This window comes from Lactuca saligna, chromosome 1, assembly GCF_052625555.1.
Source record: "Lactuca saligna cultivar CGN05327 chromosome 1, ASM5262555v1, whole genome shotgun sequence".
Classification (NCBI taxonomy): Eukaryota; Viridiplantae; Streptophyta; class Magnoliopsida; order Asterales; family Asteraceae; genus Lactuca; species Lactuca saligna.
The window spans coordinates 47,700,591-47,720,291 of NC_136417.1; the positions used below are offsets into that span (position 1 = coordinate 47,700,591).

Below are 19,701 nucleotides of genomic sequence, written 5' to 3' on the forward strand. Positions count from 1 at the left end.
CATTATTTTTTACTTTATTGGAGAAAAAATAAAAATAAACCGTAGTCTAAAATACTATTTGGAGATGGTCTAAAATTTTATTTGATTTGATTTTACCATTATGTCATACTACCTTTGACTCAATGGTATTTATATCACATGCCAAAGAAATACCTAAATACTTTTGTCACCCAGTGGCTCCCTCAAGCCTAATCCAAACTCTTTAAGTAAGCCCAATAAGCATTTGAAAAAAAAAAAAAAAAAAACCCTACTTCCATCAAAAGGTGGGGAATAATTGAGCCTCCTTCATATATCGGTTTTTCTTCCTCATCGAATCACTTTGTTCACATACACACTTTCCAAAGCACTAAAAGCACAGGCGCATCCGCGCATATAGTCGACCTCGGTACGTTTTTGTTGAAATTTTTTCTCTTTGTTTATGGATAATTGGTTTTAGTTGTTTATTGTTTTGAATCCATCGGTCGTTGAAAAAGTATCTGGAAAAAATGTTTGATTTGCTACTCATTGTGAATTGTTCGTGGATGCTCTACAGATAAAATCAACTAAATGTTTAAAACTATAAATGAATGATAATATTAGTATATTAGGGCATCTAGGTTTAGGCCCTTAGGGTTTAGGAAATTTCATCTCAAAAGAATGGGATAATAGATTCATTATAGAAGCTGAAGGGTACGATATCCCAAACAACTGGATAAACACCGATTTGGATCAACTGATCCACTATATCCATGAAACAATTAAACACACAAATCTTAAGGGTTCGAAGCTGCAAGTAGCAGCTGCCTCTTATATGTATCGACCAGGCACATATTAGCAAGATAATCGAATGATGAGTGGGTTGAGATAATCAAGAGACAGTTCACAAGGAACATTATTAGCAAAAAAGTCAGCATTAAGGCTAATAAATAGCTTTGCGACCTTTTATTGTCTTAGAGAAACTCATGAATCTGAATTTGTTAGGTATCTTTTCAGTACACCTTTATCTTACACAGGTATGCATGCATATAAGCTGTTCTGTTCTTGTGTGCATAAGTTGAAGAAGGATCCAAGTTGGCTACTTAACAATCTTCATTGTCATCAATTTGCATCAGCACTATCCTCGATTTATGATATCTTGCAGAATTGGGAAGAAGGATCACCAAACTTCAATCCTGCTCTCAGATATGCGAGATTAGGTCCTGAATTCTTCTCGAATCTCCAAACAAAATCGTTTGCTGATTTAGTCTACTGTTTGGCTTGTATTATGGAGAACTTTGTTCAATCCATTGACAATGACCAGCCTACTAACATTGTGCAGTGTGAGCGATCTTGGTTTAGGCATAAGACCCTTAGGGTTTAGGTTAGGCCAAGGGGCCTTTATGTATCCCTATTTATATGAGGTTTAACCCTCGCTATTAATCAAACAATATTTTATATAACAGATAATGCCTCATCATTTTCCCACTTTTGGTTATTGAACAATGTTTTGAACAATCTATTATAATGCTAATTATACTATGGATTATATATATGATATTTGAAACATGATAGTTCTGCTGTGAATTAATAATGAAAATATCCATGGATACATCGACGTATACCTATTAACAACCTGTAACAGTTTGATCCCCTTTTTTTTAATTTGTTACATGGTTTGCAGGTCTCTATAAAAGCTAAAATACTGAAAGATGGAGTTTGTAACAGCAATCATTAGCCCGGTTATTGAATCTATAATGGTTCTTGTCAAGAAACAGCTAGGATATATCTTTTACTCCACAAAACATGTTACAAACATGAATATTAAAATGAAGCAACTGGATGCTGCAAGCCTTGATGTCAAAAATCACATGGAGGAACAATTGAAAAGGGTTGTAGAAGATAAGAAAATGTTTGATTATGTTGTGAAGGTGGTTATTGGGCAACAAATTGACATGTTTTCTATTCAGCAAACTGTGGTAGGATACATAGGTGAACCCTCACTGAAACGATTAAAACTATTAGAGCGGATCGTCTTCATATAACATTTGGGAACCCTCCAAAAGATAGAAGCAAGGTTTTAGTGATAATAGATGATGTATGGGAGACGATCGAACTCAAAGATATTGGACCGAGTCCTTTTACCAACGACTTCAAGTTGTTGCTGACATCACGAAATAAAAATATTTGCAATAAAATTGCAGTAAAAGCCAATTTTGATATGACACTAGTAAGAGTGGATGTGATGGAGGAGGTTGAAGCACTGAATTTCTTTTGGCAAATCATTGGAGTTTCAAAACAAGATGATGTGGAGTTGAATCAAATAGGAAGTGAAATTGTGAGAAGATTTGGTTTTTTGCCCCTTGTCATCAACTTTGGTAGCCTTTCCAAACTTAGAAACTTTAGCTTCTGAAACTTAATTCCACCATTCTTACTATGTGCAAGTACTTCCAAAACAGGACACTGTGAAACTGTAAGGGCACTCAAGCTTCACCAAACCACTTGCAATAGGGATTGTGAAGAGGTATCCTAAGTTTCCACACTTGAAAACATCAAGGACTCTTAGATTATTAAACGTCTGTTGGAAGCGATTCCAACTGATTCCAGTACAACTTCTTGAAGATCATTCATACCATCCACTTCTAAATAAAGCACCTGGGTTGTGGCAACGAGTTTGAATCAAACTTATTGTCACAACCCAGATGCTTTATTTAAAAGTGGATGGTATGAATGATCTTGAAGAAGTTGTATTTGAATCAGTTCGTCTTCCTCAACAGACGTTTAATAATCTAAGAGTCCTTAATGTTTTCAAATGTGAAAACTTAAGATACCTCTTCACTATCTCTATTGCAAGTGGTTTGGTGAAACTTGAGCGCCCTTAGAGTTTCACAGTGTCCTGTTTTGGAAGTACTTGCATATACTGAGAATGATGAAATTAAGTTTCAGAAACTAAAGTTTCTAAGTTTGGAAAGGCTACCAAAGTTGATAGGTCTTTGCAACACTTCTAATGTAATTTAGCTACCAAAGCTGGTGGAATTGAAACTCGATGGCCTTCCTAATTTCACTACCATTTATCCTGAGAATACATCTCTGCAACATTTCTATGCCCAGTAACATGTCTTACAATCAACCATTCTTGAACAAAGAGGTACCTCTATATTAGTATTTATGCTGACAGTTTCATAGATTGTCTTGGTAATTAAAGTCAACATGTCTTAATTATTGTGCAGATGCTAATTCCTAAGTTAGAGATATTGAAAATTCTTGGCATTGATAAGCTGAAAGAGATATGGCCTTGTCAATTTAGTGGTAATGACGAAGTTAATACCTGCATGTTGAGAGAGATTCATGTGAAGGAATGTGACAATCTTGTGAATTTGTTGCCAACAAATCCAATGTCGCTACTGCATCATGTGGAAGAGATTAGTGTTTTTCAATGTGGAAGTATTGAAGTGTTATTTGACATCGACATGAGTTGTGTTGGTGAAATCGAAGAACACAGTAGCAACTTGAGATACATTTGGGTATGTAATTCACAAAAGCTAAGAGAGTTGTGGAGGATGAAAGGTGAAAGTAGCTTTGATATCCTCATCCATAGCTTTCAAGCTGTTAGAAGCATAGTAATAAGTGGGCGTCAGAGCTTTGTAAATATGTTTACACCAACTGCCTCTAGTTCTGATGTGAGAACACTTATGAATGTGAGTATAAATGGTAGGAGACCTTGGGAAGAAAGCAAGAGAAACATTGAATTTGCTCAGAAAAGCTAAGAGATATGTGATATCATTGAGCTTTTTATTTCTATTTATATTTTGATGTTCGAGCACTTATGTATGTGTTTATATACCACATGTATTTATATGTATGTATTCATATGTGTATGTAAATGTGATAGAACCTAGCTGAATCTACCCGATAAGATAATAATTCTAACATTTGCACTAAAAGAAATACTTGATAAAATTTAGATAATCCCTTTCGAGATGTGGGTATCTCCAATGAAAGAACAAAGTTCTATAACGTAATTCTTAGCTGTTTTTCTCTACCTTCTAATTGGATATATATCACCCGTATATTATTTTAGAAATAACTAACAATATTAAAGGGGTGTGATGGTTGGTTTGAATAGTCAAAATGGTTGTGAAAGGTGTATGAATGGTTGTGATACTTCATAAAGGGCAACTATAAATATGTGATGTATTCTGATGTAACCATGTGTGATTAATAAAAGTTACATTGATATGTTTGTATACTAAATGCAATTTTCTTTTATCCCATTTATGATATGATGTGTCCATTTCTTGTGTTTGGTTAATCTGTGACCAACTTAGGAATACTTACACAAGTTTTTCTTGATCGGTTTGTACATATTCCTTTATTTTAATTTTTTTAAATAGAGCATAAATTCATGGGTTGAATCCTGAAGGTGCACAGTATGATGATCCATGGATGAAACTTACTTATCTCATACCAGACAAGAAATTAAGAAAAGAAAAGCCATGAACCTAATTTGCTATAACATGAAATTTCCCTTGATTCAGCACTTTATTCTTGAAGAAGCAAGTCCCTTTGTCTCTTGTACGATGAGTGTGTCACCCATGGATGCTTTCTTGGCAAAGAAAGATCATAAAAACGGGAAGAAAAAAATAAGTATGTCCTTAGTTTTAAGACACTGCAATCATCATAACATTATCTGAACTTCTAGTGGGAATCACTTTATAGGAACAAATGATCGTATGTAGAAGAAAGTTACTGAAATTGACCCTATGTAACATAACGAACAAAAATGGTCCCTAGTAGGAAACAGACAAAAATACAGAATTGGTTCCTATGTAGGAGAGAGTTACATTAATCGACCCTATGTAACAAAATTACAGAAGTTGTCCCTTTGTAAGACAAAATTACAGAAATGGTCCCTCCCTGCAACTTATGGGTTTAAACCCTCTTTTAATACAAGATTTAAGCTTCAAAATTATACTCCAACTATCCGTTTACAAGTTTAAAATGGTTTAAAATATGAGTGATGAAAGGACGAAGCTGCGAAGCTTCCTCAATTATCGCTCGATTTTGAGTTGAGTGGACCAAATTTTGAGGCTTCAATTTCAAGTTGAATTTTTGAGATTCTGCATGATTTTTGTAGCAAAAGGAACAGATCTTGCAAAGTTTAATTAAAAGACTAAAGACTTGCTACATCATAATGACAAAAAGTGGATCATATTCGGTAAGAACTTACAATCTTAGTTGCAATCTCAAAATCTCAGTACCGATTTAACTTGGAAAATATCCTGGTGTGATCGAGATTGTTTTTTATTTATAGGATTTCACAATCGTACTATCTTAAGATCAAGATTAACATCTTAACAACCATGAACCCACTATTCATTACATAAAATAAGTTGAACGTTGAAGTGATTATACATTAAAAACAAACCATAACGTAAGAAAAATTATTAGAGGTTATTGTTATTTGTTTTTTTATGGGGGTTACCCCCCCCCCCCCCCCCCCCCCTCTTCTCTCTCTCTCTCTCTCTCTCTCTATATATATATATATATATATATATATATATATATATATATATATATATATATATATATATATATATATAATACTATAACATAAATATATATGAGTATTTCAACCATCTAAACCTTTTCAAATCCCTGGTCCGAGAAAACCAATGGGGAACGATATGAAATAATAATAAAAGACCCGCTCGGGCAGGAAGATTATGAATGCTTAGACTGCTGAGAGTCTTCAAATAGAACCTTTAGAATCCTTTTTTGTAAAAATATCAGCAATTTAATACATGGGACATGCATAACACCGACTTGTCGTTTTGCTAATGGTTCTCACACAAAATAAACATCAATTTCAATTTGCTTTCGACGTTTATATTGAAGAATATTATCCGATAAATAAATAAAACTGACATTGTCACAAATCACAATAGACGGATGTGGCTTTTGTGATAGGAAATAACTTGAGTAGTAAATTTCAAATACAACATTGTCAATCCCTCAATAGAACACTGTTAATATATCATCTCATTGTGGTACAACAATTTACAAAAACACAGAATTTTCAAATCCAAACTTCACAAAAACATAAAAACACAATCCGTGAATGAGCAAAGATATAAAGTCATCTTTTTTAAAACTTAAAAGAAACTATTGTACTGACTAGTAAGAGAATCCTTAAGATTTTGATAAAGCCCAAACAGAGAGTACTGGCGAAGGTTTTTTACCTCATACCATGAATTAAAAACCGATTCATGTTTATCAGTTCCAGAAAACGCAAGTTGTATTCCAATGCTACAATCAACTGTTCCTCCTCTGTTCTTACAAGAATTAGTCCTGATTGCACAATCCTGATTGTTAAGGCACACAAAGTTGCTTTTCCCATGAAAAACACCCATCTCTTTTCCAAAACAAGTTCTGTAGTCTCCCCTTTTGGAATTCCATCACCTTAGTCACAAAATTATAAAATCTTTGCTTTTAGTGACGCCCAATGAAATAGTGACACGCCAGCGGTAATTGATATGATTATGATCTTACTAGGGTGAAACTGGTGACGATGTAGGTGATGTTTGCAACACAAGGCAGGGATTGATCTTGCAGCGTATTTTCTACCAACAAATGCCACCATATACCCACCAACTTTATCCTGTGTCAGTCAATATATCATTAAGGGTAAAATGGTCATTTACTTCCCATTAGCACGGTTTACAATTTCTCTCTTCTACGGTTTTACCCTCTTCATATTCCGCAAGAACAATCAATCAGGTATTGTTAAATGGATAGTAATAGACTAAGATGTCAAATGAGGTGCTTGAATTCCATTAGGGCAAATTCTATTCTTAAAGTATCAAAGGCATTTGTTGATCAAACTAAAACCAAGTTGCAACTTTAAACAATTACTTTTGTTAGAATAGAAAACAAACAGAAACATAAACTACAATAAGTTTGCCTTTTCTTCTTAGTGACAGATGATTATAGCTTTTTAATACATTACCCTCTCAAGTCATTATCCCTTAAAAAAATATCTATGTTTTTGGAAAAAAAAAAGTAAGCATATAAACATTTTTATTATATATATATATATATATATATATATATATATATATATATATATATATATATATATATATATATATATATATATATATATATATATATATATATAGGGTAAATTACATCAATCGTCCCTCGTGCACATACCAGAAAGCACGTTTAGTCCCTATTTATAAAAATTAACTCGGACTGTCCCTGAGTTTCTTTTTTCTTGCGTGCTTGGTCCCTATTGATATGAAATGACTATTTTACCCTTAGTAATTTCTTTTTCATTTTCTTTTATTTATTTATCAGTTTTAAATTTAAAAAATAAAAAAATAAATCAAATATCCCCTCTTCTCTTCCATTTCCCCATCTTTGCAACAAGGTTCTCCACAAATAACCCACCACCACCTATCACCGCCTGCACCTCCGACACCACCACCTGTCACCGTCATCTTCTCCGGCACCACCACCCATCACCTTCATCTCCGCCAGCATAACCATCTATCACCTCCAATAACTCCTCTCACTAAAAGCTAGATATGTCACCACATTTCATTTGCACTTCCGGCGACGCCTGAAGTACCACCCTTCATCTATACTCCGGCCAAACCCTTCTTCTCCGCACCACTATCATTGTGATCTCCCTCACCCTCACCGATAGAAAAGGAACAACAAATCTGCTATTTTCTGCCTTCATCTTTGATTTTAAACCCTAGATCCACCTCCACCTCAGTTCCAAACCCTAGATCTGATGTACGTTTCGCTGGAGTATTACCTGAGGTTTTCGTGTCGAATTTGTTAGGGAGGAACAAATTTTATTCAGTTTACAAAGGGGTTTTGTGGGACAGATTAGTTGTGGAAGTGTACGAGTGTGAAGAGTTGCAAGGCTAAGGAAGGTAAGTTTCTAGTGGTTTTGCAGTCTCCCTGTGGTGGTTCGGGCCGTGGTGGTGTTAATTTTCATTGATGGTGGTGATTAAGTGTTCTTCAAACAATAGACAGAGAGAGAGAGGATTCGCCAGAGATGGTGATGGATGTAGAGAGGGTTCATCGGAGAGATTATCCACCGACGGTGGCTTAAGGATGAATGGCTATATGTTTTTTTGAAAACTTTAGAGAAGAAAGACAGTAATGGGAAGGTGGGTTGGGTGGGGAGATGGGTTTGGATATGAAGTGGGACCATATTTTTTTTCTTTTTATTTTATAATTAATAATAATAACAATAAGATAAATTTAATTATAAAAGAAATACATAAAGGGCATTATGGTCATTTCAAATATGGGCAAGGACTAAAGTCACAATAAAGTCGCATATTAGGGACGAAGCATGCACATTTACAATAAACGAGGGACGGTCCGAGTTAATTTTCAAAAATAGGGACTAAACGTGCTTTTCGGCACTTGGACGAGGGACGATTGGTGTAATTTACCCATATATATAGAGTAAATTACACGAATGGTCCCTATGGTTTAGGGTAATTTGCACGTTTGGTCCCTAACTTATTTTTTTAACTCGGAAAGTCCCTACTGTTTGTTTTTGTTACACGCTTGGTCCCTATCTTACCTAAAAAAACTATTTTGCGCTTGATTTTTTAATTTATTTAAATAAACATACTCTCAACCCCACTCCACTCACCTTACCCTACCCATCCCATCATCTTTCCCTAATCAAATAATAGTCTTTTTAGATAAGATAGAGACCAAACGCGTAACAAAAACAAATAGAAGGGACCAAACACGTAACAAAAACAAACAGTAAGGACCTTCCGAGTTAAAAAAGTAAGTTAGGGACCAAACGTGCAAATTACCCAAACCATAGGGACCATTCGTGTAATTTACTCCATATATATATATATATATATATATATATATATATATATATATATATATATATATATATATATATATATATATATAAACTTTCTCAAAAGGTGGGGAATAACCGAGACTCCATATATTGGCCTTTCTTCCTCACAAATCGAATCACTTGTTCACATACACACTTTCCAAAGCACCAAAAGCACAGCAAGCCTTAGCACAGGCGCATATAGTCGACCTCGGTACGTTTTTGTTGAAAAGTTTTTCTCTTTGTTTATGGATAACTTGTTTGAGTTGTTTTTTGCTTTGAATCCATCGGTCCTTGACAAAGTATCTGGAAAAAATGTTTGATTTACTACTCATTACGAATTGTTCGTGTATGCTCTACAGATAAAATCAACTAAATGTTTAAAACTATAAATGAATGATAATATTAGTATATTAGGGCATCTAGGTTTAGGCCCTTAGGGTTTAGGAAATTTCATCTCAAAAGAATGGGATAATAGATTCATTATAGAAGCTGAAGGGTACGATATCCCAAACAACTGAATAAACACCGATTTGGATCAACTGATCCACTATATCCATGAAACAATTAAACACACAAAGCTTCAAGGGTTCGAAGCTCCGTTGCTAGTAGCAGCTGCCTCTTATATGTATCGACCAGGCACATATTAGCAAGATAATCGAATGATGAGTGGGTTGAGATAATCAAGAGACAGTTCACAAGGAACATATTAGCAAAAAAGTCAGCATTAAGGCTAATAAACAGCTTTGCGACCTTTTATTGTCTGAGAGAAACTCATGAATCTGAATTTGTTAGGTATCTTTTCAGTACACCTTTATCTTACACAGGTATGCATGCATATAAGCTGTTCTGTTCTTGTGTGCATAAGTTGAAGAAGGACCCAAGTTGGCTACTTAACAATCTTCATTGTCATCAATTTGCACCAGCACTATCCTCAATTTATAATATCTTGCAGAATTGGGAAGACGGATCACCAAACTTCAATCCTGCTCTCAGATATGCGAGATTAGGTCCTGAATTCTTCTTGAATCTCCAAACAAAATCGTGTGCTGATTTAGTCTACTGTTTGGCTTGTATTATGGAGAACTTTGTTCAATCCATTGATAATGACCAGCCTACTAACATTGTGCAGTGTGAGCGATCTGGGTTTAGGCATAAGACCCTTAGGGTTTAGGTTAGGCCAAGGGCCCTTTATGTATCTCTATTTATATGAGGTTTAACCCTCACTATTAATCAAACAGTCTTTTATATAACAGATAATGCCTCATCATTTTCCCTCTTTTGATTATTGAACAATCTATTATAATGCTAATTATATATATATATATATATATATATATATATATATATATATATATATATATATATATATATATATATATATATATGAAACATGATACTTTTGCTGTTAATTAATAATGAAAATATCCATGGATACATGGATGTATACCTATTAACAACTTGTAACAGTTTGATCCCCTTTTTTTTAATTTGTTACATGGTTTGCAGGTCTCTATAAAAGCTAAAATACTGAAAGATGGAGTTTGTAACAACAATCATTAGCCCGGTTATTGAATCTATAATGGTTCCTGTCAAGAAACAGCTAGAATATATATTTTACTCCACAAAACATGTTACAAACATGAATACTAAAATGAAGCTACCGGATGTTGTAAGCTTTGATGTCAAAAATCACATGGAGGAACAACTAAAAAGGGTTGCAGAAGATAAGAAAATGTTTGATTATGTTGTGAAGGTGGTTATTGGGCAACAAATTGACATGTTTTCTATTCAGCAAACTGTGGTAGGATACATAGGTGAACCCTCACTGAAACGATTAAAACTATTAGAGCGGATCGTCTTCATATAACATTTGGGAACCCTCCAAAAGGTAGATGCAAGGTTTTAGTGATATTAGATGATGTATGGGAGACGATCGAACTCAAAGATATTGGACCGAGTTCTTTTCCTAACGACTTCAAGTTGTCGCTGACATCACGAAATAAAAATATTTGCAATAAAATTGCAGTAGAAGCCAATTTGGATAGGACACTAGTAAGAGTGGATGTGATGGAGGAGGTTGAAACATTGAATTTCTTTTGGCAAATCATTGGAGTTTCAAAACAAGATGATGTGGAGTTGAATCAAATAGGAAGTGAAATTGTGAGAAGATGTGGTTTTTTGCCCCTTGCCATCAATTTTGGTAGTTTTTCCAAACTTAGAAACTTTAGCTCTTGAAACTTAATTCCACCACTCTTACTATGTGCAAGTACTTCCAAAACAGGACACTGTGAAACTGTAAGGGCGCTCAAGCTTCACCAAACCACTTGCAATAGGGATTGTGAAGAGGTATCCTAAGTTTCCACACTTGAAAACATCAAGGACTCTTAGATTATTAAACGTCTGTTGGAAGCGATTCCAACTGATTCTAGTACAACTTATTCAAGATCATTCATACCATCCACTTCTAAATAAAGCACCTGGGTTGTGGCAACGAGTTTGAATCAAACTTATTGTCACAACCCAGGTGCTTTATTGAGAAGTGGATTGTATGAATGATCTTGAAGAAGTTGTACTGGAATTAGTTCGTCTCCTCGACAGACGTTTAATAATCTAAGAATCCTTAATGTTTTCAAGTGTGAAAATTTATGATACCTCTTCACAATCTCTATTGCAAGTGGTTTGGTGAAACTTGAGCGCCCTTACAGTTTCACAGTATCCTGTTTTGGAAGTACTTGCACATAATGAAAATGGTGGAATTAAGTTTTAGGAGCTAAAGTTTCTAAGTTTGGAAAGGCTACCAAAGTTGATAGGTCTTTGCAACACTACTAATGTAATTGAGCTACCAAAGCTGGTGGAATTGAAACTCGATGGCCTTCCTAATTTCACTATCATTTATCCTGAGAATACATCTCCGCAACATCTTCTATGCCCAGTAACATGTCTTCCAATCAACCATTCTTGAACAAAGAGGTACCTCTATATTAGTATTTATGCTGACAGTTTCATAGATTGTCTAAGTAATTAAACTCAACATGTCTTAATTATTGTGCAGATGCTAATTCCTAAGTTAGAGATATTGAAAATTCTTAGCATTGATAAGCTGAAAGAGATATGGCCTTGTCAATTTAGTGGTAATGACAAAGTTAATACCTGCATGTTGAGAGAGATTCATGTGAAGGAATGTGACAATCTTGTGAATCTGTTTCCAACACATCCAATGTTGTTGCTGCGTCATGTGGAAAAGATTAGTGTTTTTCAATGTGGAAGTATTGAAGTGTTATTTGACATCGACATGAGTTGTGTTGGTAAAATCAAAGAACACAATAGCAAATTGAGATACATTTGATAGTTGTGGAGGATGAAAGGTGAAAGTAGCTTTAATATCCTCATCCATATCTTTCAAGTTGTTAGAAGCATAGTAATAAGTGGGTGTGAGAGCTTTGTAAACATATTCACACCAACCGCCACCAGTTCTGATGTGAGAAGTTTTATGAATGTTAGTATAGATGGTGGGAGACCTCGGGAAGAAAGCAGGAGAAACATTGAATTGGCTCAAAAAAGCCAAGAGGAATGTGATAGCATTGAGCTTTTGATTTCCATTTCTGTTTTGATGATAGAGCCCTTATGTAGATGTGTCTCTAGATACACACTAACACGTATGTATGTGTATGTGTATGTAAATGTGTGTGAGTGTGTGTACATACGTACATATACATGTATACATATCATACTACAACAAATCAATAAATTCTACACAGTTCTTTAGATGTATTCACACTTGAAGTGTATAAGATGTATTAACTTGCCGACAATTTATTTCTAAATATTTGCACATCAACACATGATTAAAAAAAAAGTTAAAAGTCCAAATTTAAATACGTGGACAAATTATTTATATAACTACCGTTTTAAGTTTGGAAAAGTAGCACATTGTCAAGTGTGGATCTCTCTCAACCTACATATTATTATCTTTAGAGTAAATTACACGATTTGTACCTCATCCAAGTGTCAAATTGCACGTTTGGTTTCTACTTTATAAAATTACCTCGGACCGTCTCTATAATGTTTTTTTTTTCTCCGTCTCTGATAAATATAAAATGACTCTTTTACCCTTTATGTTTCCTTTTTTGATATATTTTTTTGCTTTGTTTGTTATTAACAATTAAAAAAATAATAAAAAATAAAGAAAAACAAAAAATGAGCCCACCACCGCAAACACTTATCCTTCTACCCTAACCCCATCCACACCCTTCAATCCTTAACTTATGTTTTCTTAGTGTTTTTTAATACTTATGTCAAACCTAACATCTTGTTTGTTGAACCTCAGAAATACCCATTTTGCCCTTGTTTTTATTATTAAGCCATCCCTCCTGGTGATCATCTCAGCCCCTTCCATGCCTTGTTCTTCAAATACTTGAAGGACATCTTACTTCAATTGTTTGTTGAATCTCACCTGAAGCTTGATGATTATATATATATATATATATATATATATATATATATATATATATATATATATATATATATATATATATATATATATATATATATATATATATATACCCTTTGTTGAATAGTCATTTAAGAAGGTGCATGGAATGATAATTTGCTATAACATGAAAATTTCAAACACAACACTGTCAATCCCTCAATAGAACACGGTTAATATATCATCTCATTGTGGTACAACAATTTACAAAAACACAGAACTTTCAAATCCAAACTTCACAAAAACATAAAAACACAATCCGTGAATGAGCAAAGATATAAAGTCATCTTTTTTAAAACTTAAAAGAAACTATTGTACTGACTAGTAAGAGAATCCTTAAGATTTTGATAAAGCCCAAACAGAGAGTACTGACGAAGATTTTTAACCTCATACCATGAATTAAAAACCGATTCATGTTTATCAGTTCCAGAAAACGCAAGCTGTATTCCAATGCTACAATCAACTGTTCCTCCTCTGTTCTTGCAAGAATTAGTCCTGATTGCACAATCCTGATTGTTAAGACACACAAAGTTGCTTTTCCCTGAACATGAAGAACACCCGTCTCTTTTCCAAAACAAGTTCTGTAGTCTCCCCTTTTGGAACTCCATCGCCTGTAGTCACAAAATGATAAAACCTTTACTTAAAGTGATGCCCAATGAAATAGTGACATGTCAGCGGTAGTTGATATGATTATGATCTTACTAGGGTGAAACTGGTGACGATGTAGGTGCTGTTTGCAACAAAGGCAGGGATTGATCTTGCTGCGTATTTTCTACCAGCAAATGCCACCATATACCCACCAACGTTATCCTGTGTCAGTCAATATATGAAGAGAAACAAAAAAATATCAAGAATTAAACAGGTTTGTTCCCAATTTTCCTAAAGGGGGCAATTATACACGAACAGATCTATGGAGGGCTGTGATGAATGTTCACTGTCTCCAAAACAATCACTTTCTATCTAATTTCATGAACTCTTTCTGGTTCATAAACCTTATGGCCATTAATACCTTCCATTTAGTATCAATGCGGAGGCTGGACGTTCAAAGCTTGTGAACTGCAGAACCCTAAATTGTTTGGCCTCTAGACTACGTTGTCCTCATCGATTATTCATGCTAAGTACAGATCCAAACTCAATCAATCTACAAAATTTATTATATAATCGCAATTAAAATCGACAAAATTGAAAAAATACCGGTGGAAAAGTACTGCTGTTGACCGTGAGAAGGGAGATCTCATCTACTTTTGGGCGAAAGACGGCGAGTTGTGAGTTCGAAAGAGAAAGCCTCCTATCGCAAGGTGACAACTGAACCGAGCTGTTGAAGAAAAACGCAGTCCTCGACGCAAAAACGATTCCGAAAGTGAAACCGTCCGATCTCTGTATGGTGGTATCGGTGCACGGCGAGAAGACGTTGTTATTGTCGCTGCTCGGTTCGACAAAACGCGTCGTCGTGGAGAGAATTGTTACGGCGACGATGAGTAGGATTGAAGTAACCGGAATCGCCATTGCCGCCGGGAAGATTCGAAAACGGTCTAACGATGTTGACTCAGGTTTTGAAGGTTTTGTGCCTGTGTAGGTTGGAGTGAATTGACGCCGTTAGATTTAGCACGATGATGAAGCCCGAAGACAGCTAATGCTGCTATGCGTTGGGTTCTACGCATATTAGTACAATTTTTGTTGTAATAATCACAAAAATAACAATTATGGATTTTGTTATTTGAATGTTTCTTTTAAGTTTGATAAAAATTACTACAAAACTTTTTAAAATAGTAATACGTTTTATAGAAAGGTATTACGGATATGTTCTTATAGCATAAAAAATGAACATTTATTTTGTAATAAATAGGTTCATTATGAAATATATTTATGTTATAAACTATTATGATTATGAAGTATAAGGCTATTGTTAATTTTTTTTAGGAATTTTAACTTGTATTTTGCCATTGAGTGTGTAATTACTTTTCACAATTTACATTGTAAATTAGTTTTTAGAGTAAATTACACGAATGGTCCCTATGGTTTAAGGTAATTTGCGTGTTTGGTCCCTAACTTATTTTTTTAACTCGGAAGGTCCCTATGGTTTGTTTTTGTTACGCGTTTGATCCCTACTGTTTATTTTTGTTACGTGTTTGGTCCCTATCTTATCAAAAAAGATTATTATTTAAAGAGGAAAAAATAATGGGATAGGTGAGGTAAGGTGGGGGGGGGGGGGGGGATTAGGGGAGTGTTCATTTAAATAAATTAAAAAAATCAAGGGCATAATAGTCTTTTTAGGTAAGATAGGGACCAAGCGCGTAACAAAAACAAACAGTAGGGACCTTCCGAGTTAAAAAAATAAGTTAGGGACCAAACGCGCAAATTACCCTAAACCATAGGGACCATTCGTGTAATTTACTCTAGTTTTTATTGTGAAATCTGTATATTTTGTTGTATATAATTTATCTTAATACTTCAAAATATTGTAATCTTTATCTTTAATAAAAGCATTCATAATGCATTGAACTCATTAAAATTTAATGGATTGACACATTACTTTTCTAATCTCCATACAACTTTACCAAAGTTTTTTTACAGTGTATTAAATTCTACAAAGTTCAATAAAATATATTTATAAAATCTAATTTAAGATATATTTAATAGTTGAAATGTTTCATTTTTCTCATTGAATAGTTCAACGGTCATTGAACTTCATATCGATTGAATGCTAGCATGGTATCTTACAAATGGTATAGTATAATCCATTGAATGCCAATTAGACATGTCATCTCATTCAACTCTCTCATTGAATTGTATATTATGAATGTTCTAAGTCTCAAAACGTATTTTTATTAATCAAAATAATGAGTTATGATATGGATTTTTTTTTTTTTTTTTTTTTTGGGTATAAACCTCTTTAACCTTTCTGATTTCATGACAAAAAATAATGTTTAACAGATAATGAAATCAATTTATTTTTCCAATATTTATAAATGAAATACATTATCTAAACTAATTGACAATAATCACGTCATTCACTCTATAGATGTTGTTCATGCTTCTTCATTAAATATGGCAACATTGTTTTGTTGTCAATAGTAATAAGTTTTGCTAGTGAAGGCGTAATTGGTTATACTGAATATGAATCCAGCTAGACTTCTGATTAGAATCAAACAAATTTAAATAAAAGATAAATTTTGGAAAGATAAATAGATAAGTATAATCTCAATACTCCCTCCCAAAATGGAGTCTGTAGTAAGGATAAGATATAAATTTTGGAAAATCAGTCTGGAATCGGAACTGGTATAACCAGAAAATGCTTAAACGGTCTGGGTATTAGATCTAAAAATTAGTCTTATTCGGGTTTCGGGTATTCCTAGAGGTGGCAAAAATTGGCACGACACGAAACCCAACACGAACCCGACACAAAATAAACGGGTTTGGTTAAGATATTTCAACCCGTTTAAATAAACGGGTTGACACGACACGGCACGAAAATTAAACGGGTAAGGTTAGGGTTGAGAATTTCAACTCGAATATGACTCGAAAATGACCCGTTTATTTATATGCAAATTATTTGAATTATTTAAATAAATTAGAAAGTTGCAAAACCAAAATCATAAGTAAAAGAAAACCTTCTAATTGAGTCGTTTTGTAATGTTGAAATGACTTAGCTGTCTAGATGAAGACTTAATTTCAGTTTTTCCATTCTCTCCCAAACTATCCAGTCTCTTTCACCAATCTCACATCCTCACGAACTTTTCATCCACCTGTCCAACTCCCACTCTTTTAATTTTGTCATCTGAACTTGCTATGACTTCATCTATTTTGTCTCCAAACTCTTAGTTTTTCCTCTCCGCCTACCTAACGCCTACTCTTTCAACATGCTTAATTTTTTAACCTCACATGACACGATATATTTCAAGGTATAGCCCTAACCCGAAACCCGACACGAACTCAACACGAAAATAAACGGGTTGACACGACACGACACGTTAATTAAATGGGTCGGGTTAGGGTCAAACACTTTCAACCCGTTTAGTGTTTCGACACGACACGACACGATTGCCACCTCTAGGTATTCCAGGTATGGGTATTTCGGGTTTTAGAACTAGATTTGTAAAAGAAAAAAAAATGGAACCAGTTTATTATACCCTAGACAGGAATTTGAAAGGGTACTTAAAAAAAGACGCATACCGATTCAATTTGAAATCGACGAAAATGGCTACTCCTCTCATGTGAATGTGATCGACATCGACGACAAGGGCTACTTAAATCAATCTCATTTTTTTTATTCCCTTCTCTGTGATAGACGACAACTACAAGAGGGACGTAAAGTAAAACTTTATCTTTTCCTCTCTGCGATCAACATTGTCTATCACATTCATCCTATTTTTATTTTTCTTTCATTCATTCACAATTGAACTTCAAATCAATCTCCTACATTCAATTAAAGAGCAATTATGGATAATTGGGTAGATAACAATCAAGATAAGCAAGTAAGTTGTCAAGAATTTTGATTTCATGTGTTATGATGTTTGTGTTTTTTATTGTGTTTCAAGATTAGTGTTTTTATTGTAAATATTATCAGTTTGTTACCCAATACATTGTTCTTTGTATCTAATGCACTGAGTTGAGAGGTAACGTCTTAAGAATCATTATTCATTGTTACTTTTCACCTCAAATGCTGTAAGTGGTTGAACTGTCCTCGGATCTGAAATCGATCCACTCAAGCTCCTAAACATTAAAGATTTCCTTTTAAATACTCCCTTTCATAATCATATCCCCTTAAGATACAACTTTGGTCAAAGTCAAAGTCAATACCCTGGTTAAAGTCAACATTCTAGGTTGACTCAACTCGCCGAGTTTTCAGGCTACTCGTGGTTGTGATAAATGAGTCTACTCGTCGAGTTCCTCTATGAACTCGTCGATTTCTTCAGTCTAATAAGACTTTGTTAATAGGTCAAGCCCCTACTATTCAGATCTAAGCTCCAAGTTTCATAAGCACACTGAAAATGTCCTTTTAAGGGTAAAGTTTCCACATTTACTCGTTAATACCTTTCCTCAATGGATTTAACTTAAACCCTAACTATTTAAGACCTATATTTTGATCTAAAAGCCGTTAATACTTTAAGCTAAGGCATACAAACTGAGATCTGTACCCTAAACATTGCATGAACACGTAAAGTCGCTGACTTTCTCTCCATGCATGGGCTTTTGGAGCTTAAAAGACCAAAATGACATCCTAAAGCTTGCATGGGGTTCAATGGCCATAAAGTTTTCACCTTTATGCCAGGAAAGCCCTTCAAAGTCCTAGATCTGGAAGTATACTTACTTGGGAAGTCTATTTCCGAACGACCATGCTACTTGGACCAAAACCTTTATGCTACTCGAATGTTGCTTGCTTTGTGCTTTTAGGAGTTCTCATTAACATCATCTAACTAGTAAATGAATGCGCTTGGTTACATATTTTTGAGATTAGATAATTTTACAAGGTTATGTTAACTCTACTGTGTAGCTCTCGTTTGAGTCCAACTGTTGTAGTGTAGTACCTTTCATTCGAAGAATTATCTAATATTGGTAATATCTAATTGTAATCGTGTAAATTTTATGGGGTATTAGAGGGAATTCCTTCTGCAGCTGATAGCGGAGAGTGGTCTGGGAAGGAACCTAAGGAAAGCCTAGGATATGTCTTGACGCATGGTGTACTCTATAGTACGAGTGAGGTAATAGATAGTAAGGAAGCGACTTGGAGGGTGGGTTCAAGATTATCCTTAAGAAATGTATAGGTAGGTGTAGAAGGTAGTAATGGTCCCGTACTACTGAAAGCACAAGATCTATACCCAAAATAATGGAGGCTTTTATGAATTCGAGAAACTTTAGGAGTGTAAACCTCTTCGTGCATATATTGATTATTTTGTATTATGTTTCAACATGGTGATGACATGTGGCGAAGAAGGAGGTCCATGATCTGGGTTTGATTCAGGAACGAGCACCAAACCAATTGACGAGGGATTGTGCGAGTTCATCACATATGAGATCATGATAGGCATCCATGATGCGACCCTGATGATGTTCAAGTCGATCAAGGTGGGTATCATCAAGCTGATGGAGGATCGTCTCCAGACCTATAGGTTCAAGCTAGCTACTGGTCAGTATGGAGTCCACATTCTATCCTTCAAGGATTTCAGGGGATGTAGGGCGTCAGAATTATTTGGGGGTGAAGGAACCCATTGCTACCTGACGATGGATATATGGAGTGTGCTCAGATGACTAGTTTCTGCCCCGAGGGGTCGAAGGTGAGGTTCGTTGCAGACTGTCTGAAGGATAGAACCCAAGATTGGTAGGGATAGTTGACATTCTACCATTCCGACAGAATAAA

At 34.7% G+C, this 19,701-nt stretch overlaps 1 protein-coding gene, 2 long non-coding RNA genes and 1 pseudogene across 4 annotated transcripts; 2 read left to right on the top strand and 2 right to left on the bottom strand.

Annotated features, from left to right (window-relative positions):
* The first annotated feature begins 279 nt into the window (after nt 1–279).
* On the top strand, nt 280–3,815 carry LOC145035586 (uncharacterized). Its single transcript, XR_013678353.1, has 3 exons — nt 280–385; nt 1,640–3,103; nt 3,186–3,815. It is a non-coding gene; the product is annotated as an uncharacterized LOC145035586 (long non-coding RNA).
* A 2,050-nt stretch (nt 3,816–5,865) lies between these two features.
* Nucleotides 5,866–7,509, bottom strand: LOC145005963 (uncharacterized; annotated as a pseudogene). Its single transcript, XR_013662744.1, has 3 exons — nt 7,448–7,509; nt 6,508–6,626; nt 5,866–6,417 (listed from the first exon to the last, which is right to left on the bottom strand). The product of XR_013662744.1 is annotated as an uncharacterized LOC145005963 (transcript).
* Nucleotides 7,510–11,380: 3,871 nt separating this feature from the next.
* Nucleotides 11,381–12,666, top strand: LOC144997929 (uncharacterized). The gene is made up of 2 exons (XR_013660023.1): nt 11,381–11,824; nt 11,907–12,666. It is a non-coding gene; the product is annotated as an uncharacterized LOC144997929 (long non-coding RNA).
* An 811-nt stretch (nt 12,667–13,477) lies between these two features.
* Nucleotides 13,478–14,979, bottom strand: LOC145035593 (uncharacterized). The gene is made up of 3 exons (XM_078984119.1): nt 14,538–14,979; nt 14,046–14,153; nt 13,478–13,954 (listed from the first exon to the last, which is right to left on the bottom strand). The coding sequence occupies exons 1-3, from the start codon at nt 14,847–14,849 to the stop codon at nt 13,643–13,645; spliced, it is 732 nt and encodes a 243-aa protein (XP_078840245.1). The 5' UTR covers nt 14,850–14,979; the 3' UTR covers nt 13,478–13,642.
* Between the last annotated feature and the right edge of the window lie 4,722 nt (nt 14,980–19,701).

Bases quoted from the DNA above. Each gene is read 5' to 3' on its own strand.
- LOC145035593 (XM_078984119.1), bottom strand. From the start codon at position 14,849: ATGGCGATTCCGGTTACTTCAATCCTACTCATCGTCGCCGTAACAATT. The intron at 14,154-14,537 runs GTATTTTTTCAA...TGACTGACACAG, and splicing joins ACAGCAGTACTTTTCCACCG to GATAACGTTGGTGGGTATAT. The intron at 13,955-14,045 runs GTAAGATCATAA...TTGTGACTACAG, and splicing joins TCGTCACCAGTTTCACCCTA to GCGATGGAGTTCCAAAAGGG.